The sequence below is a fragment of the Pipistrellus hanaki genome, assembly GCF_964339955.1.
Source record: "Pipistrellus hanaki genome assembly, chromosome: 10".
In the NCBI taxonomy this organism is placed as follows: domain Eukaryota; kingdom Metazoa; phylum Chordata; class Mammalia; order Chiroptera; family Vespertilionidae; genus Pipistrellus; species Pipistrellus hanaki.
Window position 1 is genome coordinate 69,756,572 of NC_140512.1, and position 27,934 is coordinate 69,784,505.

Genomic DNA, 27,934 nt, shown 5'->3' on the forward strand with positions numbered 1-27,934 from the left:
TTATCAGTAAAAGTCTGGGCAATCAGAGAAATGTGCCAGATACCAGGGATAAAATGTATGTTTCTCCATTTTTTTTGTATTGAAATATAATCCTATCTAATAAAAGAGTAATATGCAGATTGACCATTAGTCCAACACACAATATGACTACCCCCATGTGGACAAAGATCCTGCCCCTATGTGGACACAAGATGGCCACCACAAGATGGCCAGCAGGGGAGAGGAGTTGGGAGGGACGAGGCCTGCAAGGGGGGGCAGTTGTGGATGATCAGGCAAGTAGGGGAGGGCAGTTGAGAGGGACCAGGCCTGCACGGGAGGGCAGTTGAAGGCGATCAACCCTGCAGGGGAGGGCAGATAGGGGTTATCAGGCTGGCAGAGAAGGGAAGTTGTGGGCAAACAGGCTGGCAGGGAAGCAGTTGGACATCAATCAGGCTGGCATGGGAGTGGTTAGGGGGTGATCAGGCTGGCAGGCAGAAGCGGTTAGGGGCAATCAGGAAGGCAGGCAGGAGAGCAGTTGGGAGCCAGCAGTCCTGGATTGTGAGAGGGATGTCTGACTGCCTGTTGAGGCCCGATCTCCAGTCGGACATCCCTTGAGGGGTCCCAGATTGGAGAGGGTGCAGGCTGGGCTGAGGGACAACACCCATCCTATCCCCATGCATGAATTTTGTGCACCAGGCCTCTAGTTGATATATAACATTATATTAGTTCTAGGTGTACAACATTATGAATTTATATTAGTATATATTGTAAAATAATCACCACAATAAATCTAATTAACATCAGTCACCATACATAGTTTCAAAACATTTTTTTCTTGTGATGAGAACTTCTAAGATCAATTTTCCTCACAACGTTATTTTTGTTTTTTTAAACATGTTTTCATTGATTGTATAAAGAGAGAAAGGGAGAGGGAAAGAGAGATATAAACATCAATGAGAAAGAAACATCAACATGGATTGGCTGCTCCTGCACCGCCCTGCTGGGGATCGAGACCAAAGCCTGGCATGTGCCACAGCCAGGAATTGAACCAGCAGCCTCTTTGCAGGGGTTGACACTCAAACACTGAGCCACACTTGGCCGGCTCTCCTTGCTTCTTTTAAACATGCAATACAGTGGTATCACCTACAGATATCATGCTGTCTTTTACGCCCCAGGACTCACTTATTTTATATCTGAAGTTTGTGCCTTTCAACCTGCCTCTTCCACTCATTTCACCCACCCTCTACCTCTGGCAACCACCAATCTGTTCCCTGTGCCCATGAGCTTGGTTTTCCGGGGCGGGAGGGGGGGTGTCAAGAGAGGATGTGGGAGTTGTTGTTGTTTAGATTCCACATGTAAGTGAGATTATATGAATTTGTCTTTTTTTTTTTTTTTTTTTTTTTTTTTTTTTTTACTTATTCTACTTAGTATAATGCCCATCCATGTTGTTGCAAATGGCAAGATTTCCTTCTTTTTATGGTTCCATTTTTTGATAGAACGTTTTATGGTTTTATTATAACTTTTTTTTTAATTCATTCATCCACCATGGGCACTTAGATTGTTTCCATGTATTGGCTATTGTAAGTAATGCTACAATGAACATGGGGGTGCAGATACCTTTTTGAGACAGTGTTTTTGGTATTTTCAGATAAGTACCTAGAAATGGAATTGTTGAACCATATGGCAGTTTTATTTTTAACTTTTGAGGACACTCCATACTGTTTTCTAAAGTGGCTACACCGATTTAAATTCTTTCATACCCACAGAGCACCTGGGTTCCCTTTTCTCTACATCCTCACCAACACCTAATATTCCTTGTCTTTTTTATAATAGCCATTCTAACAGGTGTGAGTTGATATCTCATTTTGGTTTTGATCTGCATTTCCCTGGTGATTAGTGATGTTGAGCATCTTTTCATGTACCTGTTGGCCATCTGTATGTCTTCTTTAGAAAAATATCTATTCAGATCTTTTGCCCATTTAAAAAATCATATTGTTTGCTATTGAGTTGTGTGAGTTCTTTATATATTTTAGATATAACCCCTTATCAAGTATACTATCTGCAAATATTTTCTCTCATTCACAAGGTTGCCTTTTCCTTTCATTAATGGCTCACCTTTGTAATGCAGAAGTTTTTTAGTTTGATGCAGTCCGACTTATTTATTTTTGCTTTTGTGTTTATTTTCAGTGTCAGAACCAAAAACTCATAGCCAAGATTGATCTCAATGAGCTTACCACCTATGTTTTCTTCTAGAAGTTTTATGCTTTCTGGTCTTAATTCAAGTCTTTAATCTATTTTGAATTAATTTTTGTGTATGGTGTGAGATAGTGGTTCAATTTCATTCTTTTGCATGTGGCTGTCCAGTTTTTCCAATACAATTCATAGAAGAGAATGACTTTACCCCATTGTATATTCTTGAGCCTCTTTTGTCATAAATTAATTGAGCATATATTCATGGATTTATTTCTGGGCTCTATTCTGTTTCATTGATCCACATGTCTATTTTTATGCCAATACCATATTGTTTTGGTTACTAGAGCTTTGTAATATAGTTTGAAACCAGGTTAGGTGTGATCCCAAAACATGAATCCTTTTTCTTCCTCTTATATATGCCTACAGGTGTCTTAAAAAACGTTACCCAACCAGACTACCTACTGCCAGTGTTATCATTTGCTTCCACAATGAAGAATTTAATACCTTGTTTCGGACAGTGTCCAGTGTCATGAACCTCACTCCACACCAGATCCTTGAAGAAATTATTTTGGTAGATGACATGAGCGAATTTGGTAAGACCAAACACTACCCTGTTTCCCCAAAAATAAGACAGTGTCTTATATTAATTTTTGCTCCTAAAGATGCTCTAGGTCTTATTTTCAGGGGATGTCTTATTTTTGCATGAAGAAGAATACGGTACACATTTATTGTTAAATGAAAATAAAGGAAATTTATTACCTGTATATGGTATGGTAGTACGGTAGTTGTCAACACAAACCAGACAAACTGTGAATCCTACAGTATCAAGAATTTACTCATTTATTCAATGACAATCATGTCATCATCTTCTGGAACATCATCCTAACAATGCAATTCCTGAATTTCCTGGTGAATTTCTTGTGACTCCATTTCTTTCAGAATCAGTGGACCAAATCTCTCATGTTTAGCCTTGGGGGGCCTTATTTTTGGGGGATGCCTTATATTTCACTCAGAAGGAAACCTGTAAGTAGGTCTTATTTTCAGAGGATGTCTTATTTTCGGGGAAACACTGTAGTAGTCTACCTAATCCACTTGGAAGACAGTGCTATCTCTGAGTTATTTTAGGCATGTAAGTTATTTTACACAACAGTTTTGGGTGGGGTTGAGGCAGGCACTGAGCTAGATGCTATTGCTACACTGGTGTGGAAGTAAGAGCTGGTCTTACATTCTTGGACACATTGGGTGGTTAGTGTTCTGTGAGTAAACATAGGGACATCCACCTGGTCTTTAGAGATCATTAATGACTCTCAGGAAGAAGTGACATCTAAACTGAGGGCCTGAAGGGTGAATTGGAATTATCTAGACGGACAGGAAGGAAGCAGTATTTTAGGCAGAGGAAAGAGCATCAAAAAACCCCAGAGGCAAGAGAAAAATGCGGTGAGTCTGGAGTAGTTCTGTATTTTATGTAGTTCAGGTCTAAGTGTAGAGATGAGGGGAAGGGTGGACATAGAAGCAGAGATATAAAAAGCAAGCACTTACGAAGGGCATTGTTTGGGTGTTTTCTGGAGAAAATGGGGAGCTCCCACAGGCTTAATGCAGGGGAAAGACATGACCTAGACTCTTTCCATGAGAGAATTCTAATTGGACCAAGTACTGGATCACCTACCTAAGTGATCATACCTGCTTGCTCACTGGTTTAAAAATGGTGATACTAGTACAAAAATCTGATTAACTACGCTTAGCACTTAAAATTAGTTGTTTGTTTTACAAACTAAGTACAAACCAGAGGCCAACCCAAAGGACTCAGATGAGTGAAAAGATGACAGGTCCTTGAAGGAATTATTGGAGTCTACAGGTCCCTGTGAGGTCCATTTCCCATGGAAGCAATGCATCCGTTTACCCAGTCACCGTGAACCTGGCTCACTGCGGGCTGGGAAAGAAAAAAGGGAGACAGTAGGAAGAAGAGCAGTTCAAAAAACTCTCCCACCGGTGAAATTGTTGCAAATTAAAAGCAGGAATATGTCCATCCTGAGTTCCATCAGAACACAGAGCACTCCGTTTTCTGCATTTTCTGTGCTGAGGTTCTGTGAGAGTCAAAGACTAAGCTTGGCGAGGAGAGGGGTGGTCACCACAAGCCAGATGGAGAAACTCCTGGTGTGTCAGCTACATTTAGGATTTCCCTTGTGGCCAGGCCCATCGCACACACCATCACTTCTACAGGAGCCACTCCTGTTCCGCACAGCACTGCTCACTTCTAGTCTTGTGCGCGGGAGGGAACGTGGAGAGATGGTAACATTCGTTCTCTGATCAATAGCAGGGAGCAACAAATGTTATCACATGCGGGGCAGGAACTCCCCAGAAGAGCCATGAGCGGGGGACAAGGTGGGGTCTTCTGTGGAGTCTACCCTCTCACCCGGAAGGACGGGCTGTGCGGTGGAGATCCAGGCCCCGGATAGCCAAGGACATCACTCCAGCCATTCAGAGAATACCTGGAGACCTGCTCGCTCATCTTGTAGGCAGGAGGTGAATCGCTGCTGATGCCCAAGATTTGGGTGTGTGCCAGCCTAGATACCTCTCCATGTCCTCTTTGATCCACGGTCACCTGGCTTGTGGTGACCTCTCCTCTCCTCCCCCTCCCCCACCATCACCAAGGAGCTTAGTCTTTGACTCTCACGGAACCTCAGCACAGAAAATGCAGGAAATGGAGTGCTCTGTGTTCTGATGGAACTCAGGATGGACATATTCCTGCTTTTAATTTGCAACAATTCCACGGGCGGGAGAATATTTTGAAGTGAAGCTTGCCGTTCCCAGCTGACACCAGTAGTCTGCAATGGCTCCCTCTGCCTGGGGAGCGGGAGACAGGCCCAGGGATCTGCCCCCACTGAGTTGCACCAGAGGCATGTGCAGAGCTGGCCTCTCTGCCCACTCTTTCTCAGAGTCCTGGTCCCTGTTGACTATAAGCTAACAGCACGCCCATCTCCTGGGGACGCAGGCCCTCCACTCAGTGTCAGCAATCACTGCTGAGCGCCCGTTTCCTCCTCAGCCTCACTCTCCTGTGTCAGGAAGGGCAGACAGGTGTTTGTCGACATCTGAGCCCACCCGCTGCCCCTGCATTGCAAGGGCCTCTGTTCAGGGCCCGGGCCTCTGTTTAAAGACCGGGCAGGAGATTCCTCCTTCTCCAAGATGACATTCAACCTGCTTCCACTGACCCCCATCTCCCCGTCCAGATTTCTAGGATTAGGAATTTAGTCTCTGAGGCATCAGTATCCACCTCACCTGAGCCCAGCCTCCGTTACCATCACCACAATTAACTCTAAACACCGAGCGCCTGTGAGGTACCGAGCTATGCCGAGTGTGGTATTTCTTCCTCTCACTACAACACAGCAAGGAGCACGGTGGGCACCCCTTCCCGCTGACGAGGGAACGGAGGCTCGGTGGTTCGATAACGTGGGTAAGAGTTACCACCAAGTTAGAAGCGCAGTTGTAAGTAATAAAGCCAGACTCTCCAGAACACCGTAACTCATGCTTCTTACAATTTACAGTTTACAGAATGGTTTATTACAATAGAGCTTCTTCACCAGGAACAAAAGACTATTCACAGCCGACTTCAGTGCTGAAACAGTCGTCCTTCTCTTCCTCACGTAGAATAAATGTTTCTTTTCAAGCGAAAACCTCTTCGGATTACCATGGTTTTTAGGAATCACTCAAAATTGTGCTCAGCTGTTTTCATCTCTGCAGTTCTTGTTTACACATTGTCAAGTCTTGCATTTGTTTCCCCTCAGATGACTTAAAAGACAAACTAGACTATCACCTGGAAGTTTTTCGGGAGAAGATTAAAGTAATAAGAACCAGAAAGAGGGAGGGGCTGATCCGTGCCAGGCTGATCGGAGCAGCGCACGCTTCAGGTATGAGCCTTCCCGGGGGCGTGGCCCAGCGTCTCCGTCTCGGAGACCTTTCTGCCCCTGTGTAAAGGACCCCCGACACCCCCCACATCCCCGCCAGCCTAACCAAAGCCTGGACCTGGATTTGAGTCCTATGAGGATTTAATTTTCTTTTGATTCAAAGTATGTTGCTTCAAAACATCAATCTGTTATTTCAAACTAGAGGCCCAGTGCATGAAATTTGTGCACAGGGGAAGGGGGGTCCCTCAGCCCAGCCTGCACCCTCTCCAATCTGGGACCCTTCGAGGGATGTCCAGCTGCCCATTTAGGTGCGATCCCACCAGGATCCCACCAGGATTGGGCCTAAATGGGCAGTCTGGCATCCCTCTCACAATTCAGGACTGCTGGCTCCCAACTGCTCACCTGCCTGCCTTTCTGATTGCCCTTAACCGCTTCTGCCTGCCAGCCTGATCACCTCCTAACCACTCTCATGCCAGCCTGATTGATATCTAACTGCTCCCCTGCCAATGTGTTTGCCTCCAACTTTCCTCCTCTGCCGGCCTGGTCACCCCTAATTGTCCTCTCCTGCAGGCCTGATCATCCACAACTGCCCTTCCCTGCAGGTCCAGTTGCCCCCAACTTCCTTCCTCTGCAGGCCTGGTCACCCCTAACTGCCCTCCCTTGCAGGCCTGATCATCCACAACTGCCCTCCCTTGCAGACCTGGTCCCTCCCAACTCCCCTCCCCTGCTGGCCATCTTGTGGTGGACATCTTGTGTCCACATGGGGCAGGATCTTTATCGCTTTAAGCGGAGGCCTGGGCTGGCCAGGGTGTGCCAAAAGCTTGGCTTCCTACATTGCCGGGGAAACCCAAGCCTCCCTCCTGCTCTCTCTGAGGCTGCAACCATCTTGGTTGGGTTTATTTGAATACTTGCTCTTGATTGGCTTATGGGCATGCTTTATGGGTGTGGCTTTAGGGTGTGACTTGTGGGTGTAGCAGAGTGATAGTTAATTTGCATATTACTGTTTTATTATATAGGCTATGTAGGAGATGTCAGCCCCTGGTACAGGGTGAGGTGCCACAGGTCTAAAGACTGAGAAGCAGTTGCACACACATGGAATGCATTCGAGTGCTCTTGGGAACCGGGTCTGTCAGGCAGTGAGGAAGCAAGACGTTGGGGGTCAGGGGAGCCGAGGGGCAGCTGCCTGGGGCAGGGGAGACTCTGAAGCCAGGAAGGGCATCCATTCAGGGATTCTGAAGCCAAGGTGAAAAGAAAAGAGAAAGTTGCTGGGAGACATGTCTGCGAAGGGAAAAGAGGAGAGTGGCTCTGACACCTGGGAAGGGAGAGAGGGGAAAAGTTTGAGTTGAAAGAGCTTCAGACAGGCTCCACTGGGCTAGTCGGGAACCTGAGCAAAAAGCACCCCTTAGAGGAGCCCCGCATTGGGTTCTGCTGGCCCAGCTCTAGCTCTCCCGTCCCCCACACCCTCCACGTGTCCCTCCACACACAGAGTGCTCAGTCGTTGTCAGGAGCCCCGGGGAGAGTGAGGTCTGGGTGTGAAAGCTGTGCTAGGACCAAAGATGTGCAAGCTGTCAGATGGGCTCCTCACGCTGGTTCTCTTGGACGGAGATGTGGGCAGCACACTCCCCAGGCTTCCACCAAGAGCCACATCGGAGTAAGGGGATCAGGCAGGATGAGGATAGCCTGCCCTCGGGAGGTGGTGTCACTGGGACAAGGCAGCCCCTCCTCTGCCAATGGAGGTTTCCAGAGAGGGACTCAGGGGGAGCCCTGAGCAGTCAGCTCTGCTGGGGGACGAGTCCCAGGGGGGTCTGACCATTCCAGCTCTCAGCCTGCCTGGAATCCTGGAGGAGCAGAGATTTGGGGCAAAATATTAAACTAGAACCAAAGGATAGGGTATTTCATCAGGCCATGTTGCATCTGGGGCTCCTCGTTAAGCAGAAGGCCAAATAGAAGCCTCTGTAAAAATCAATAAAATATATTTTAAAATATGTTTTATTGATTTCAGAGAGGAAGGGAGAGAGGAGCATCAATGATAAGAGAAACACTGATCAACGACCACCTGTCGCCCCCTATTGGGAATCGAGCCCACAGTCTGGGCATGTGTCCTTGACCAAAATCGAACCAGGGACCCTTCATTCTGCAGCCTGATGCTCTATCCACTGAGCCAAACTGGCTAGGGTTATAAACCTATTTTTGCCCCCACCTTGTATATGGAATCATACCATCTTTATTTACCTGAGTCTTACTTTTTTAATTTTAATATTTGGAACTTTTACTATGACATTACTTAAGATCTATGCCAATTTTTAATCATAGTGTAGTCGTATGGATTCCATGAATGGATTGCCATAATCTGTTTAGTCATTTTTCAACTGGTGATTTTTTTATTTTTTACGATTACTAAAAAAAGGCTGCACCGGCAATTCTTGTACGGATATATTCTGTGCAAATATGTGCTTGTGCCTATGGAATAAGCTGCTGAGAGTAAAAATCCTGACCAAAGGGAATTCTTATTTTAAATGTTGGTAGATACTGCCAAATCATCCTCAGAAAGACTGCACCAGTGAAGGGTCCCATCCCAGGGTGTAAGAGGGCCCTTCGGCTGGAGCAGAGCCCACACTGGGTATTTCCAAGCACGTTTTCTTTATTTAAAAAACCATATTTTCCCAGGTTCTCCAAGCAGAATAGATCCTCATTAGAACTTGAACTCCAATGCAGAAATAAGTATGCATCTCAAAGTAAATAGCACAGAAGTATCTTCACAGTAAATCCTTGCTCAATTGAGCTGAGTACTCAAAGCCCAGATAAAAAAATATTTTTATATATATTTTATTGATTTTCCACAGAGAAGAAGGAAGAGGGATAGAGAGCTAGAAACGTCGATGAGAGAGAAACATTGACCAGCTGCCTCCTGCACACCCTTTGCCAGGGATGTGCCCGCAACCAATGTACATGCCCCTGACTGGAATCGAACCTGGGACCTTTCAGTCCGCAAACCATTCACTGAGCCAAACCGGTTTCGGTCAGATTAAAAATATTTTTAATCGAAGGGCTAGCTCAGTTTCTTTAGAATCTTCCCCAAGCCTACTCTCTAGCCTGCAGTTCCCCTGCTCCCTCTGCACATCTGTAGTGTGTGATGTCCCACATTTTGGTACAAAATATGTGTCTCTTATCTCCCCACAGTGGGACTGAAAGCACCCTGAGAGACAAGCCCACAGCGGGTACCCCACAAAGGGTTGTGCTGGGCTTTGGCTCGGGGTGTCAGGTGTTTCACCCACAGGGATGAGCACGAGTCTGTTCCTCCTCCCCAGGGGACGTGCTGGTGTTCCTGGACAGCCACTGCGAAGTGAACAGGGTCTGGCTGGAGCCCTTGCTGGCCGCCATCGCCAAGGACCGCAAAATGGTGGTGTGCCCCATGCTGGATTCCATTGACCACATGACCCTGAACTACTACCCCTCGCCGGTTGTAAGAGGAGCATTCAACTGGCATCTACAATTCAAATGGGACACTGTTTTCGCTTATGAGATGGATGGGCCAGAAGGACCCACCACGCCCATCCGGTGAGATTTCTTCAGGTTACGGGGAAATAATGTATGTGTATTGGTACCTGGGGGGAGGGAGGAGGGAGGGGGAAGAAGCTTTCAGAGATTATTTCTTCAATTTCATGAGATTAATGGTATTTTGTTATTTATCTTGTTTCTAGACATCCTATCTAATAAAGAGGGAATATGCTAATTAATCACCACTCCATCACAAAGATGGCTGCACCCACAGCTGAGGCTTTAATGAGCAATCAGCAGGGACCTGAGGCTTCGCCCTTCCCCACCCCCGTGGGGCTTGACAGGGGACCTCATGCTGCGCCCCCGCACCCTGGCACCAGGCCGGAGACCTCAGACCTCACCCCCTGCCCAGCGGGGCATGAAAGGGGACCTCAGGTCATGCCCCCTGCCCCAGCACCAGGCCAGGGGACCTGAGGTTGTGACGCCTGCCTGGCTGGGCTTGACAGGGGACCTCAAGGTACACCCCCAGTGCTGAGTCAGGGTAACTCAGGCTACACCCCTGCCCAGTGGGCCTTGACAGGGGACCTCAGGCCATGACCCCCACCCAGCGGGGCCTGACAGAGGACCTCAGGCCACACCCCCTGTCCTGGTGCCGAGCCAGGGGACCTGAGACTATGCTCCCTGCCCAGAAGGGCTTGACCAGGGTGGGACTGGCCAGGTCTGGATCTAGCCCAATGGTGGGGGGTGGAGGGTGGGGCGTGGCCAAGTCTGGGTCACATGCAATATTGAGGTACATGTGGATGGGTGGGGACTTGACTCTGAGTCCCAGACCCTGACAGGAGGAAGGTTTTCACACACATTTTACTTATTTTCTTTCATCTCTGACACTTCTAATATAGAGAAAGGGCAAATAGCAATATTAAATGATTTCCTCTAATTAATCCACTTTTAAAGTGCATGAATTCTGTGCACTGGGTCACTAGTCTATAATAATACAATTGAGTAGGTTTTGAATTCCTTCCACTGAAAATGAGCATTTCACCCCAGTTCACACCACCTCTGTGGTTAGTATCCCTCTGGCCTCAAAGGTCCATCTTTAGAATGTGGACTGGGTTCTCAGTAACAAGTTGTATCTGCTGATCAATGACCAGAATGCCAGTGCTGTGGGTAGAAAAAGTAGAAGTCTCTGCCACATTTGTTTCTAAAATATGTATCCAGGGGCTTCTATCTAACGTTACAGGCGGAGATGAACATGATTTTTCTAGATGACTGGTCTGGGAACTCTCTAACTGTGAGAATGAGTTGAACATTGTGACTTTTAACTGCATCAATGAGGCTCTTTCTGAAAGACTTCTTTCAGGTCCCTTTCCATATTTACTGGTAACTTTGGACACCAAGCTCACTTCTCTTCTTTGCCTTTAATTCCTTTGTTTCACACGCCACGTAAGTAAATTTTCTAACACTAAAGCCTAGCAAATCCTTGATCTTTGCCTCTGTTATCTCTTGTCTCTTTAACTCACTTTAATCAGGCTTTGCCTTGCCCTCCCCCCAAAAAAACCTTGTTAATGGCCTTCCCATTGTGAAATCCAGTGTCCAGTTCTCAGTCCTCATCTCACTTGCTCTGCCTGCTGAGCTCTCCCTTCCTTCTCTCGTGCATGCTTCCCTTGGGCTCCTGACCACCATGGCCTCCTGGTCCTCCTCCCGCCTCTCTGTTACTCCTTCCCATCCTCTCTGCCAAATCCGCCTCTTCTCTCCCACCTCTTACTGTTGAGGTGTCCATGTCTCAGTCCTGTGTCCTCTTCTCCACCTCCCCCCACTCCTCAGAGTGAATCTCATCCTCCTAGACCAGTGGTTGGCAAACTGCGGCTCGTGAGCCACATGCATGTCTTTGGCCTCTTGAGTGGGGCTCTTCCACAAAATACCACGTTCGAGTGCGCATGTACAGTGCAATGGAAACTTAGTGGCCCATGAGCACAAGTCAGTTTTCAGCTCTCAAAAGAAATTTCAATCATTGTACTGTTGACATTTGGCTCTGTTGACTAATGAGTTTGCTTACCATTATCCTAGACTGACAATGCCCATTAGTTGTCTCCAGCCCTGACCTCTGTCAGAATGCCAAAGGCATCTACCCAACTGTCCTACTATCACTGGCCTCTCTACTTGAATGCCGAATACACATCTCAAACTAAATCTTCCCACCAAAACCCTGCCCCCGTACAGCATTCCCCATCTCAGTGCCCTGCAAGGCTGTCCTTCAAGTTCCCAGGCCTCAAACGTCGGAGCCAACAGTGACTCTTTTCCTCCCAACACCCCACATCCCATGATAAGCAGGTCTGCTGGCTCCATCTTCAAAATATATCAAGCATTTGACCACATCTCACACCTTCTTTGCTATACCCTTATCCAAGATTCCATCATCTTTCTCTGGGACCACTGCAGCAATCTCTACCTGATACCCCTACTCCCACCTTCACCTGTTGACTCACTAATTTACCCCTAACATGTTAAAGCTGTTTAATAGATAGTTGTTGTTTTTTTAATAGGTAGTTTTTTGAACAAATGAATGAATATGTAAATACTTTCTTTTTTTTAAGTATTTTTATTTATTTCAGAGAGGAAGGGAAAGGAAAAGAGAGATAGAAATATCAATGATGAGAAAGAATCATTGATCAGCTTCCTCCTGCATGCCCTACACTGGGGATTGAGCCCGCAATCCAGGGATGTGCCCTGATAGGGAATCGAACCGTGAGCTCCTGGTTCATAGGTCGATGCTCAACCACTAAGCCAAGCCGACTGGGCCCATATAATGTCTTTCAAGCTATTTTAGTTTGGTATTTATGGGTCCTGCTTTGATGGACAAAAGAAAAAAAAATGCTTTATAATGTGATGGTTTTTCCCTGAAGTAAGTATTGCCCTTAATGCCCTTAGTAAGGGGGATTTCTGACCTTCACGACCCAATTCAGCGTTTATCCCCATAGGGAACTTGCAGCCTAAAGATAATTTTCCCACTGACCAACACAGCATTTAGAACACAGGTGGGCAATAGTAAGTTTACAGTTCTGAGTACATGAAACACGGGTTTATTCTTATATTATTATTGATTATTATATTATTTTCCATATGAACAACTGTAAATCTCCTTTTACCCTACCCTGTATATTGCTTGCATAATTTGGTAAGAGCTAAGTAAATGTTATTGCCTACTTTTTGGTAGTCATGGTTTTAACTTAGTAATTTTACATACTTAAATGTATGTTTAAAAATTTGGACATTAGTTAATATGATTTTTTTCTAGTTTTTAACTGTTATCATTAATATTCAATATAATTTTGGCAAAAATCCATACTAACTGAGTCTGTAGAATCAACTTAATACCTGTATCCTTTTTAGGTCCCCCGCAATGTCTGGAGGAATTTTTGCTATAAATCGGCATTATTTTAACGAGATCGGACAGTACGACAAGGAAATGAACCTCTGGGGAGCAGAAAATTTGGAACTTTCACTAAGGGTAATTCACATTTTGTGTTGGTTTTTTTAATAGTTACCTTTGTACATACAAAGTGAAATCAAACTTAAGTCATGCAATCTGCTGTGGCAATTATGCCATTTTTCTACGAGTATCTGGTATCATTCTGGTAGCCCATGAAATATACAATTTGTGGGACTCCTTGCAAAAAATTGAAAACGTTTCATAAAATATCAGACTTTCCTACCATATGTTATTTCCAATGTATGGCATATCAAATTAGTAGACTATTTCAATGTATTGTGGAATCTCTTTTTTATTCTACTCATTGTCTTGGCAGTTATAATGTGGTAGAAATAGCACAGGATCAGGAGGTAGGGGACCTGGATGCCACTAAATATATAAACTATCTTTGGTCTTAGTTTCTCCAGCTGTAAAGTGAGAGGATGTCTGAGTTGTCTCCTAACTTTTAAATCCTGGGGTACTTGTTACAACACGGATGAAACTTGAGGACATTATGGTAAGTGGAAGAAGCCAAATACAAAGCCACTTGTATCCATGAGTCCATTCATATAAAATGACTAGAATAAGTGAATCTATTAAAACAGAAAGTAGATTCATGGTTGCCAGGGGCTGGAAAAGGAGTTTGAGTGCTAGTGGGTGCCAAGTTTCTTTAAAAAGGATACAAAAGCCAAAACCTGTTTGGCTCAGTGGATAGAGCGTCGGCCTGCAGAATGAAAGGTCCCAGGTTTGATTCTGGTCAAGGGCATGTACCTTGGTTGTGGGCACATCCCCAGTAGGGGGTGTGCAAGAGGCAGCTGATCAATGATTCTCTCTCATCAATGTTTCTAACTATCTCTCTTCCTCTCTGAAAAAAATAAATAAAATATATATATTTTTAAAAAGAGGGTACAAGTGTTCTCAAATTAATGGCAATAGTGGCACAATCTTGAGGAAATACTGAAAATCATGAACTTCCATCCTTTAAAAGAGTGATTTCTTGTAGTGTGTGAATTGTATCTCAGTTATCAAAAATAGATTCAATTTTTTAAAAATCCTGTGATATTAGACCTGAGAATTAGTCCTGGCTCTACCACTGTAAGATCCTCATCAAGTCATTAATTTTCCTAGTCTCAGATTCCTCACCTGTTAAGTAGGAATAAATATAAATGCCATTCTCAGAATTTTGTGATATTGAATGAAATAATTGGAGTAGAGAATAAAATACAAAGTAGATATTCCTAGAGAGAGAGTCTAAAAATATATTTGAGGTACTATTCAAACATTTATTATATGTTTATCATAGGTATTTGTTTTTTACTGAATTCTAAGAGATTATTATAATGGACTGTACATCAAAGTCTAGGCTGTGAGCTCACTATTACTCCTCTTCACATTTCCCCTCACTTTTCTCTATCTTATCTCTTTGCCCAACCAAGAAAGTTGGTGTGGAAAAAACAGTTTAATTTATGAATTTATTATATGAGCTGATTATTCCAGTTTACATTTTGCCATCTGTTCCTTATACTCTATGAAGTCATCTGCAGAGATCACACTTTGAATTTCATGTTACCGTAGTATGTACTAATTGTTTACTATATTTCTTTTCTGAGTTTTTTCCCCTCAATTTTTTTTTTCTGTTTTGGATTTTAGCTCCCTCTTCCTTCTTTTGGCTAGTTACTTCATTCACTTGTTTTTAAAACTATTTTAAGGGCAGACTTATTTCATAAATCTTCAGGCACTTTATTAGGAATATAGGAATATCTAGAGCAATATATTTTCCTCTAAGCCCTTATTGGCAGCATCCTGTTAGTTTGTTATTTTCATTGATTGTTTCCACTCGTGTCTTCCCTTCTGACCAGCCAGTGTTTATAACACCCATGCCTTTGCCACTTTTATTTGTCTGGTTGATCATTCCTTTTCATTACATTGCTCTGATAATATAGTATATGGACTTTCCCCCAAAAATCAATTTTGTAAATGATACATTCATATTTGAAAAGTAAGTATATTCCTTTTTCTGGCTCTATATTCCCTCCATATAATGAAGAGCAGCTAACTTATTATTCAAATGTATTAAATCTCCTTGCTTCAATATTTTCAACCAATTCATGCCTAATGGCCTCTTTCAAACCTTTAAGTATCCTTGGGTTTTGCATAAACAAATAAAAAAATGAATAAATAGCTAAAGTGCTATTGTGACACTAGCAATGGTCTCTAACCCAGAGAAGTAACCTTGTCCTTCCTGAGAAAAGAGAGAAAAGATAGTCTACACCTGTGTATACTTCTTCATTTCTTGCTTTCTCTTCATTCCAGTAAACAAGTGGTCAGCAAACTCATTAGTCAACAGAGCTAAATATCAACAACAGTATAACAATTGAAATTTCTTTTGAGAGCCAAAAACCGACTTCTGTGCATGGGCCACAAAATTTCAATCACACTGTACGTGCGTGCCTACATGTGGTCTTTTGTGGAAGAGCTACGCTCAAGGGGCCAAAGAGCTGCATGTGGCTCACAAGCTGTGGTTTGCAGACCACTGCAGTAAACCATGGGAGGTCTTCAGCATACTGCAACATCATCCTAGGAATTGTCACTAGCTCAATATTGATGTCCCTAATGGATGGCTTTTGGTCTTCTCTAGACTTGAGGTTACTGCAGCATTTGGCACTATAGACCAGTGTGCCATGCCAGCACAGTCAAGAGTAAACCTGAGGAGGGTTGGTGAAGTATTAAAGAAGATAGACAAAGAGAATACAGCTGGGGCTCAGCGAATCTCTCATGTCTGGATGAAGACACAGAAAAATCCAGCTGGCAAGCTGAGGCTTTATTTATATTCAGAAATAAACAAGGCGTGGTCAACATAGTTACAATGTTCTTATGAGTTTCTCTTGTTTTGGCAACATTTGCTACACCTCCCATCTCAGAGTGAATCTTAGCTACTTAGGAAGGAATTAGGAAGGACTACAAAGTCAGGCTTAATTATACTAGGAGAGCTCTGCCTTCCAGGCCGGGACTTGTTTATGTGGGCCCTGCCACAGGTCAATCCGAGGCTTATCCCTATAGCTGCTCTCTACATCTCCCCTTCTTTTGTTTTTAAGCTACTATAAAAGTAAAATTTAAACATCAAGAACAAAGCTCTGGCTATTAAAACAATAACAACACAATGCCAATTCAACTCAGCAATATGAGAGAAATCAAACTACAGACATGTTAACATTTTCAGCTATAAAATGAAAGTTTATTTTGCTGCTGGTATATATTTACTCATAGTCCTTGGGCTTGGCTGTGCAATACTTTACAGAAGACTGGCAGATAACCAATGCTAGTGTGAGCAGGAACATGGTTGAGGAAGTAGCTTCCACTTCCTGCTTTTCTACGATCTGCTGGGCTTCAGTTGTTAACTTCTTCCGCTCAGCCCCTTGCATAGCCTTTGTTTGCTTCTTCCACTTTGCTGTCATCAAGCAACTCTCAATCTTTTGAACGAAGGGACAAGGAGCTCCTCTGGGTCCATTGTGGGGACACATGTAAGGCTCTGGCACCCAAACTGGCTGTGCTGCTCCTTCTGGAAAGATACAAACACAACCTCTGCCCCACATCATTACTGGATCTGGTCCAAACCATTGTTCGGTTTGTGCATCCTTCCACTGGGCTAACTCAGCAGAAGCTATTATACTGGAGGTCCAATGCCTTTTGGCCGTTGTACAACTCTCTGCATTGTAATTCAAAGAATTTAGCATATAACATCCTTCTCCCCCTTTTTTGTTTTTGTAATTGCTTTTTAGGAGTAGGGTTGGGCCGAAACTGGTTTGGCTCAGTGGTAGAGCGTCGGTCTGCGGACTGAAAGGTCTCAGGTTCGGTTCCGGTCAGGGGCATGTACGTTGGTTGTGGGCACATCCCCGGTAGGGGGTGTGCAAGAGGCAGCTGGTCGATGTTTCTCTCTTATTGACGTTTCTAGCTCTCTATCTCTCTCCCTTCCTCTCTGTAAAAAATCAATAAAATATATTTAAAAAAAAAAAAAAAAGAGTATGATTGGCTCTTTCTGCTGTTGCCTATGCATGAATTTGTGCTATTTTTGTTTCTGGTAAGACCTGATTTATAGTATTAATTTTTTAAGAGGAGAGAATAAATCCTTGAATTGTTCTAGGGCCCTTGAAATTTCCCAAAGTTATCTCTTGAAATTTAACTTAGAAAGACAATCAAATAAGCATAACCCAAAGATTATATTATACACTTTTTGTAATTAAAAGACATCAATTAAATTCAAACTGGCCTTAGCATTAAAAATTTGGTTTAGTCCATAGAATTAATCCTTATCCTCTAATTAGGCCAACAAAATACCATATCCTACGTTGAAATTCCCCCACACGCAATACACATAAGGACCACAATACACTCCGAACCACCAGTCTCTCCAGAGAAAACACAAGAACCATTTCTCTCAAAAATGAACCTCCACACTCCATGGGCTGTTCCATCACAACCATACAATTCCTCCCAACCGCACCTGAACTCCAAACTCCCAGAAGCCTCAAACTCTGCCAGCAAGCCAAACACCTAGCGTTTCTCAGCCTATCAACATATCCACATCTCTAAGGGTATATTTAAAAAAACAACACACACACACACACACACACACACACACACACACACGGCACATTAAATTAAATAGATTTAATTATATTCTCTAGATTTTTCATATGAGAAAACTTAATTTGATATTTGATATTTCAGTATTTTGTTTTTTAGATATTTAACAATTTTTTTAAATTTAGCAATATTCCAAAGTCTTTAAGTTACCAAGGACTTTGGAAAATTATGTAGAGGCATGGCGAAAGGCAGGGGGAGGAGGGAGCAGGCCCGTAGCTGCCTGAATGCAAAACTGCCACATTTTTCCTTATTGCTGTGGTTTTCCTGATTTTAAATGAAGAAATGTGACTGAACCTTTAACAATTTTGAGATTTTAAAGACAATTATTATTATCTAAGGCATTTTCTTTGGCAAGTTCTGTAATAGAAATAACTTACTGACTTTCGGTGGCTTTATTATTTTATTTTATTTTCACTTATAAAAACAGGAGTGCCTGGGACCTGTGAGGAAACCTTGGAACGTGGTTCATTATTATTCAAGAACTACCCATTATCATGGAAACAATAACCTTGTTGCCTAAATATAGCCTGTATGTTTTCCTTGTGCCATTTTTGCCATCTTTTAAAGAAAAACAGTCTTGGGGTTTATTCTAAAGCATCCATGAAGAGATATGGGGCTCAGTTCAAGTGGCACCCAAAATTGGGTAGGGCCTGCCATTTCTCTTAATCTAGCCTTTATCTCTTCACTAGTACAGAAATCTTAGATATATCCTTAAATTGTGAGAAATGTCTCATCTATCCAAATTTTAAATAACTGGGAAATAAAAGAATGGCAAAAATGAGACTTTTGATAACATTCTTGGGAGGGAGTGGGTATTCATTTTACAGGATCACCAAAAGACTAGTCAATGGACTGGGGCCTTTTTTAGTGACTTCATTCTGTCTAGGGATTTTTCCTAGAACCTATGTCATCGGTCATGTGTATTGTTTATATTTTTTCTCTCCCCATTCCCACATTTTGTTTGCTTTGGGGAAATTTAGTAATGGTCTGGCCACCTACTTTTCTTTAAAATTACATTAAAGACGTGCTTAATAGACTAACAATACACAAATTAAACCAAACAACAAACAGATAAAACAACAATCAACAGGCCAACACCCACAACACATAGATATAACTTAATAAATTGGAGTTCTTTTCATGGATGGTTCAGATTTATATATGTATATATATTGCCTGGGACTTACAGGCAGAATGCAGCCTAGATCTCAGCCTGTTGATCACAGATCTTATCATATTCTGCTCTCCATAGCATTGATTGGCTTCTAAAGTTATTTTTGCTAAAATCTACCTGTCCCAAGGAGTCACATGGTAACTTTCAGGCAAAGCATTGAAGAGTCCTTTTGTAAGATGACTGTTAGTCCCATTTTCTCTAGCTTTTGAGCCTTCCCACAATAGAGGCAGAGGATCCGAGGCCTTCGGTGTTATAGACTTTAGATGCTCAACACGAAATGGGCATAATCCAGTTTAGACAAGAGCCCACACAGTTAAAGATAACAAGGGCACTCATTTTCCTTGAGCCTGATTTAAGAAAGTATTTTTTGACACCTTAAGAATTTGCATTGTTTTAAATATCCCTTTTCCCCATGTTTTATGCCTAGCTATTAAGCTATTACTAAACTGTACTCCTTATCTTACTTTTTTCTTTCTGCTCGTGCTTCACTTAAGTGTCCTTTCACCTTGTAATTGTAGTTACCGCATACTCAGGCCCCACGTTGGGTGCCACATGTGCCATGCCAGCATGGCCAAGGGTGAACCTAAGGAGGGGTGGTGAAGGATTAAAGCAGACAGACAAAGCGAATACAGCTGGGGCCCAGTGGATCTCCCATGCCTGGATGAGGACACAGAAAAATCCAGCTGACAAGCTGAAGCTTTATTTTATACTCAGAGATAAGCAACAGAGAATGGTCAACACAGTTACAATGTTCTTGTGAGTTTCTCTTGTTTTGGCAGCACTTGCTGCACCTCCCACGAGCCCATTAGCTATTTAGGAAGGGATTAGGAAGGGCTATAAGGTCAGGCTTAATTATGTAAGTAGTGCTCTGCCCTTCAGGCTAGGACTGGCTAATCCAAGACTTAACCTTATAGCTGCTCCCTATAGACCAGACTTTTCCAGAAGTTTTCTTGGCTTTTAGGACATTTCTGGTTCCCCTTCCATTGCCTGGTGGTGCTCAGTGTCCTCCACAGGAGTTCTTCTTCTGTGCGTCTCTTTAGCGTGGGTGTTCCCAAGACTGTTCTTGTCAACTCTGTCTTTGCACCTCATTGGCCTCAGAGCTGACCTCTGCCACTTCACACCTGTGAAGCTACATCCATGTTAACAAAATGTAATATTTTCTTATATTATTTGAAAATATCATGTTTTCATATATTTTTATTGATTTCAGAGAGAAAGGGAGAGGGAGAGTGTGATAGAAATATCAATGATGAGAGAAAATCATTGATCAGCTGCTTCCTGCATACTCCACACTGGAGATCTAGTCCACATCCCAGGCATGTGCCCTGACCAGGAATTGAACTGTGACCTCCTTGTTCATAGGTTAACACTCAACCACTGAGCAACACCAGCTGGGTGAGAATATTAATTTTTAAAAGGTATCCTTATTATTCAAAGAATTACATATGCCCCCCTTTTCCCCTCTTTGATCCCCTCCACCCTGCATTCCACCCACCCCAGGCCTACCACACTACTATCTATGTCCATGGGTTATGCATAAATGCATATAAATTCTTTGGTTAATCTCTTCCTACCACCCCCTCCCACACCTTCCCTCTAAGATTCATCAGTCTATTGCATGTCTCCATGTCTCTGGATCTACTTTGTTCATCAGGTAATTTTGTTCATTAGTGAGTGAGATCATGTGATACTTACCTTTTTCTAACTGACTTATTTCACTTAGCACAGTACTCTCCAGGTCCCTCTATGATGTGTCAAAGTGTAAGAGATCCTTGTTTTTTATAGCTTCATGTTATTCCATTGTGGAGAATATTTTAAGTCAAATTCATTATGCCATTCTTCACATATAATCAGCCTCAAAATTGGTTATATACACTGAGTTGCCAGATTATTATGATCTCTGAATGCATAATAATCTGGCCACTCAAAAAAATACACACACACACACACACACACACACACACACTAGAAGCCTGGTGCATGAATTAGCTCACCAGGCCAGCTTGGCCAGGTGGTTGGTCCGCCTACCTGCTGGGAGAACTCCTGGTCGAGGGGACAATTTGCATATTAGCCTTTTATTATAAAGGATATACACTGAGTGGCTATATTATTATGCGTTCAGAGATAATAATCTGGCCACTCAGTGTATAAGAGAAGCAGAGTCACTTAGTATTCAGAATACTGGTGATGGCGCTGGGTTTCCTGAGTTTGAATCCTGTTCTTTGCTACTTACCAGTCCTGTGTCACTGGGCAAACTGTTTAACCAATCTCTGTATTAGTTTCTCCATCTGTAAAATGGGGATAACACAATATTTATGTTATAGGGCTGTTGTGAGGATTAAATGAAATAAGAAACTTAATAAACGTGCACTATTGTTATTTTTGTTTAAAAAAAAATCACTAGTTCCCTGTTACTAGCAAAAGCACATGAATATGTTTTCTGCTTTTCTTATGTCTAGATCTGGATGTGTGGAGGCCAGCTGTTTATACTGCCCTGCTCTCGAGTGGGACATGTTGACAGACGTATCATGCAAAATATAACCCAAGTTATCAAAGCCTTGAGATACAACAACCTCAGACTGGTGCATGTCTGGCTGGATGAATACAAGGTAAAGGGTGCATCTCTGCTTTGAATAGATGAACAAACACTGTGGGACTTGCCCTGATGAAGTCTTTATTGCCTTTCCAGACAGCAAGTTTTTTTGTTTATTTGTTTGTTTTAAATATATTTTACTGATTTTTCACAGAGAGGAAGGGAGAGAGATAGAGAGCTAGAAACATTGATGAGAGAGAAACATCGACCAGCTGCCTCCTACACCCCCCACCACCACCACCACCACCAGGGATGTGCCGGCAACCAATGCACATGCCCTTGACCGTAATCAAACCTGGGACCCTTCAGTCCCCAGACTGAGCTCCATCCACTGAGCTAAACCGGTTTCGGCCAGACAGCAAGTTTTGTTCTTTCCTCAGTTTTCCTTAAGTTAGCGGTGTCCCTCCCACCACTCAGCTGCTCGTCTCCAGACCCTGTTCTCAGCTGTTTACCCGAAGCTGCTACACTTGCTCCTGACTTTTATTTTCCAGGGAAACTCGTGTTTCTCAGAAGGGACTCAGCCAGCACAGGAGTGTTTTGTTGATTTGTTGTTTGTTTGTTTAGCGTAGGTCTTCTGGCCCCTTGCCCTCCGAGGACTGCCCCTCCGAAGCAAACACTCCCCCTGCTCTCATCTCCACAGACAGCTCTTAGATCTCTTCTTCCTCGTCTACGTTCCAATGGTGTGGCTGCTGATCTGGGGACTGTGCAAGTCTTTTTTTCAATCCTCATCCAAGAATATGTTTTTATTGATTTTACAGAGGGAGGGAGGGAGAGAGAGAAAAGAGAAATGTTGATGTGAGAGAGAAACATTGACTGGTTGTTTCCCGTAAGTGCCCTGCCTGGGACTAGAAATCGCAGCCTTTGGTGTATGGGATGGTGCTCCAACGGACTGAGCCACTGGGTCAGGGCCATGTGGAGCTCCATCTTTTTCCATAAACAGTCAAAGATTTCTGTACCAAAGCCTCGCCCCTTCATGTGTGCATGTCCCCAAGTGTAAGCCCCTGCCAGGACCTAAATGGGTGCACGTACAGAGACTGTGGTGTAGCTCCATTTCGATTCAAAGATCGTTCATCCAGAATCCCTGCACAGCAGACATGGACAGAATCCTCAACAAGACCCCCCCTCAGATACACGGGTAAAAATGTGTAAGAATCTCTCTGCGATATTATATGCCCTGGTCTTGATCTAATGTTTCTTTAATTTATTACTTAAAGTTATGAGAGTAGTAATACTCAATTTCTTTAGCAATCAGGGCACTGTGAATGAAAAGCTCAGGCAGAGCCCTGGCCAGTGTGGTTCAGTTGGTTGAGCATTATTTCATACACTGAAAGATTATGAGTTGAATGTGGGTTCTATCCCTGGTTGGGGTGTATACAGGAGGCAACTGATAAATGTTTCTCTCCCACATTGATGTTTCTCTCTCTCTCCCTCTTCTTTCCTCTCTCTCTAAAATCAATGAAGAACATATCCTTGGGTAAGGATTAAAAACAACAATAATTCAGGGAGATATTTATAATTTAAAATCTGATAGGGCCAAGTGTTAGCAAGCAACAGGAATTCTCAGACAGGGATGGTGAGAGTGCTTATATCACAAGCTCACTTTGGAAAAACAGTTGGGAAACATTAAGTAAAAGATATGACTATCCCATGATCCAACTGTTCCAGTCTATAGAAATTCGTGCTTTTGTGTACCAGAACACATAATAAGAATGTTTATAAACAGCACTATTTATTCGCCTCAAATGGATATAGCACAAACACTCATTAAAGGTAGAATGGATACAGTTCATATCTGGGTGCCCCCTCCAAAAAAAAAAAAAAAAAAAGTAGAATGGGTAAATGTGATATATTTAATTGCTATAGTAGCAGATATTAACCAACAATAGATACAACAGTATAGGTAAATCTTAAAGACATAATGGAGAACAAAAGCAGCCAAATACAGTAAAATATAGTATACATAATAAACGAGTAATATGCAAATTAACTATAACTCCACTATACCCACAAGCCATGCCCACCAGCCAATCAGAGCAAGTATGCAAATAAATCCAACCAAGATGGCTACAGCCACAGAGAGCAGGAAGGAGGCTTGGTTTCCCAGGCAACAGAGGAAGCCATGCTTTCTACCTGCCCTTGCCTTGCTAAGCCTCCACTCAAGGCTACAAAGTTTCAGTTATAGAAGGTAAACAAATCCAAACAGAAATGGCAGCAGTCCACAGAGCAAGCAGGAGGCTTGGCTTCGCTCCAGGCTACAAAGTTTCAATTGTAAAAGGTAAATATATCCCAGATACCAGGACCTGTGCTTGGGTTTCTTTGGGGCCATGGCTGGCCTGCAAACCACCACAGGCCCCTCGCTCAGGCCGCCCCATGCCCCAAGGGAACCCCACCCTGATCCGGGACACCCTCAGGGCAAACTAGCTGGCCCCCACTCATGCACCAGGCCTCTACCTTATCTAATAAAAGAATAATATGCAGATTGACCATCACTCCAACACATAAGATCAAGATAGCTGCCCCCCTGTGGTCAAAGATCCTGCCCCTATGTGGGCACAAGATGGCCAACACAAGATGGCCAGCAGGGGAGGGCAGTTAGGAGGGACCAGGCCTGCAAGGGAGAGCAGTTGGAGGCTCAAGAGAGGGGCAGTTAGGAATGACCAGGCCGGCAGAGGAGGGAAGTTGGGGGCAAACAGGCTGGCAGGGGAGCAGTTAGACATCAATCAGGCTGGCATGGGAGTGGTTAGGGGGTGATCAGGCTGGCAGACAGAAGCTGGCAGACAGAAGCAGTTAGGGGCAATCAGGAAAGCAGGCAGGCGAGCAGTTGGGAGCCAGCAGTCCTGTGAGAGGGATATCCTACTGTCTGGGCAGTCGGACATCCCTCAAGGGGTCCCAGATTGGAGATGGTGCAGGTTGGGTTGAGGGACACCCCCTCTCCACCCCCGTGCACAAATGTCATGCACCGGGCCTCTAGTTTTTCTATAAGTTAAAATGGGTAAAATTAAACCGTATAATCTATATATGCATATTTAGATACCAAAGCTAGAAAGAAAAAAGCAAAGAAGTGACTCCATACTCAAGAAGGCATCGAAAACTAAGAGAGAGGATGCTGCCAGGAAGGGGGAGGCCAGGGGCTTCTGGGATGCGAGTTATGTCCTATTTCTTGACCTAGTCAGCATTACCAACATTGATTTTTCAATAATCCATTATGCTGCACATTTATGTTTTATGAATTTTTGGTATGATATTTCTTGATTTAAAAAAAAAATAAAACATGATTCACTTTAAAAAGGCACTTAGTACTAGAGAGGATGAAGTAAAATGTAAGCTTTCTAAGCCCAGAGTTCTACCCCTGAATTAATCTCTAAATTATGCTGCTTACAGTTTCTTGGTAACTGTGTGCTATGATTGTTGATTTTTTTTCTGTGAACTCCGATCACAGATTTAAATAGTTGACTTGATCACAGCTAGGATCGGGTTTATTGAATGTCACAGAGGATATAGTGACAAAAAGTTCCTCTAACTTAAAAAGAATATGTTGTTTGGCATACTCAATGGACTGTATGCGACAGCACACGGGAACCTTAGTGAGTGACACTGGATAAGAGAAGGCTTCCAACAGGGTGATATTGCCTAAGGACTTCTCTGTTTTCACTCCAAAATGAAATTATATGACACCCCTCCCTCACCCTTAGGCTCACTCACCCCCTGCATCAACCACCCCGGGGAGCTAGGCAGTGACAAGAGAAGATGGCAAAGACCTCCAGTGGCCAAGGGTCCCTGGGAGAATCCAACATGGCATGCCCAAAATATGCTAATTTAAATGAGCAAGCTCCTCTCATTGGACACTGGGCACTGGGAATACACAGGAAAACACAAGGAGGCTTTGGGCTACTTAGAATACTACTTTTAATATGAAGCAGATTGGTGCATTAGATATTCATCCTTGGGGCTTCCTTCAATCAGAAAGTATAAAAGGCTAACCTGGTATGGTAATAACAGTGGCCGACACTGACACTACTAGCCTTCATCTCCCCAGGGCTTTGTGTGTATTAAAGTGTCCAGTCCTCACAACAACCTCGTGAGGGTAGGGGCCAAGGTTACCTAGTTAATAAGTAGCAGAACCAACCAACATTTAAACCCAGGCTGTCTTCCTCCAGAGTCTGTTTGCCTAGAGCTACCACATCGTCCCCATTTCTGAGCCCAAGACAGTGCTGGTTGGAAGGGGACAGGGAGGGCTTTTTGTCCGTGAGTCTCACTGAGACGGCAAGGGAGAGGGGGTATACCCTACCTCTGCCATGATCCATCACAGCACGTATTGTGCATGCACGTGGGGTGAGTAAGCCCCAGATTCTGTGTGTGTTCCTATACAGAGGAAGTTTGAAGGGTTTTTTTTTTAAAATTGTTTGTAAAGTTCTTGTGATGTCATGATTTGATGACCAAAGATTGGTTTGGTTTAATGAGACTCTTCATTTCCATTTAGGAGCAGTTTTTTTTACAAAGACCTGATCTGAAGTCCGCCCCCTATGGAAACATTAGTGAGCGTGTTGAATTAAGGAGACGATTGGGCTGCAAATCATTTCAGTGGTATCTGGATACTGTCTTCCCAGAACTGGAGACATTGGATGAAATGAAAGCAAATAATCTTCATCAATAAAGGGTTAAAAAGTCCCCTCGGCCTTCAACACAGAGAAGAGCACAAGTTGGGAACATGGTGACATTATACGAAATACAGCCAGAGTGGTCTTCAACAGGACTCCTTCCTTGGTCCTTTAACGATAGCCCTTAACCTTGTCAGTCATCGACCACCCAATCCCTGGGTGGCAGGACCTTGAACGTTGGAAATGTACGCTGTCGATTAGCTGAGACTCTGTCACATAATCATCTCCGATCTTTTGCTAACTCACTTGGTCCTGGGAGCCCTGGGAGCCTTTGCCAACTCTATTTCTACTCCAGAAAGGCGGCCTGACCCCGTGGTCTTCCCAGAGATACTCCCAGAGGCCTTGGTTGGTAATACTCACTTTGGTTCTTTTCTTGCTGCCAACGTCGATAATGGCATTGGCACTTTGCTTAGTGGGATTCCTGAGTTTCTGATGTCCAGTCCACTTGCCTGGTGTCCCGGTCCAGCTCCCATTTGTTCCCATCTGTCCCATCACTCGGAGACACCCCTACTGCCACACTTCTGATTTTGCCTTTTTCACGTCTCTTCTCCTTTAACTCTGGCCTATAGCTCTCCTGACACTTCAGCTGCGGGTCCTGTTGATAATCTCTGTTCTGACTCGAGAACTATTTAGCTGGGATCGGGGAAGCGGCAGCTAGGTTCCAAGTCTGTCCTGTGTGAACACACCGCAGATGTCCACAGGCCTTCCCTCCGGTACCGGGGATGTCTGTTGCATCCATCGGGTGCAGGTGGCTGGGAAAGTGAAGTGTATTTAATTCACAAAGACAAAGAGAATGAGAAACTAAGGGAAGGAATACACTGAAAGGAGTAAAAAGGAGGGGGGGAGACTTAGGGCAGGACCACTAAACATAGCCCATGCTGGAGAAGACATAAACTTTTTTTTTAAAATATCTTTATTAAAAACATCAGTGATGAGAGAATCATGGATTGGCTGCCTCCTACTGGAGATCAAGCCCGAAACCTGGGCATGTGCCCTGACCAGGAATCGAACTGTGACCTCCTGGTTCACAGGTTGATACTCAACCACTGAGCCAGGCACATAAAGTGTTTTTTACAATAATAAACAGCTGGGCTCATCCGTTCTGCTCATTCAGTCAGTGATTGAGCTAGTGGTCATCCCAGGCCCGGAGTCTCCGAGGTGCTGGCGTGCAGCAGAAATGGTGCCGGCAAACACCACTCCCTCCTTGAAGCTTGTGTTCTTTAAGATAATAAAGGCAATGTGAAGAAAAAGGAACCTGTGTACAATGTCTTTATACTGACATATTTAGCAAAATACTCTATAAATTCTGTTGCAAGAAAGACATGGAAAATGCCTGTGCCCATCTGTATTACAGATGGCCAGAGCAGCTTGGTCCGGGCTTTAAAAGGTTAATCTAGCAGTACAAAATAAGCACATTATCATTATATGCTTGGCCCATATTTTATACCTAGTAAAAGATGGATTATAATGGACCCACAAATCTGTTAAAATTAGACTAAAATACAAAATAGAAATTCTATAGCAACAGGAAAAAAATAGTAGAAATATAGAGCATCCTCTTAAAGTTTTCTAGTTTTAAAATTTAAGAATTTTTTTTAAGCATAAAGAAGGAGGATGTAACTATTAGCTCACAGAAAGAAAAAGTCAAATGTTCTTTTAGAGCCCTGGGCCTAATATTCAGTCAGCTTTCTAATAATTTAGTTCAATCACTAGACATCATTTCTAGTTCATCACTAGAAATGTTGCTTAATAGCAATCTCTTGAATACTGATTCAGTTGACTCTGGAATAGAAAACAAATTCGAATCAACATCCAGTTGTTTGG

General features: G+C 43.5%; 1 protein-coding gene across 1 annotated transcript; it reads left to right on the forward strand.

The window, feature by feature from the left end:
* On the forward strand, positions 1-27,351 carry GALNTL5 (polypeptide N-acetylgalactosaminyltransferase like 5). Its single transcript, XM_084897888.1, has 7 exons — positions 1-55; positions 2,599-2,765; positions 5,955-6,077; positions 9,383-9,632; positions 12,963-13,080; positions 21,319-21,468; positions 25,933-27,351. Coding segments are annotated over exons 1-7 (984 nt in total). The 5' UTR covers positions 1-53; the 3' UTR covers positions 26,107-27,351.
* The last annotated feature ends 583 nt before the right edge of the window (positions 27,352-27,934 follow it).

Coding starts and splice junctions, on each gene's coding strand:
- GALNTL5 (XM_084897888.1), top strand. Junction 2,766..5,954: donor AGATGACATGAGCGAATTTG/GTAAGACCAAAC, acceptor GTTTCCCCTCAG/ATGACTTAAAAGACAAACTA. Junction 13,081..21,318: donor ATTTGGAACTTTCACTAAGG/GTAATTCACATT, acceptor TCTTATGTCTAG/ATCTGGATGTGTGGAGGCCA.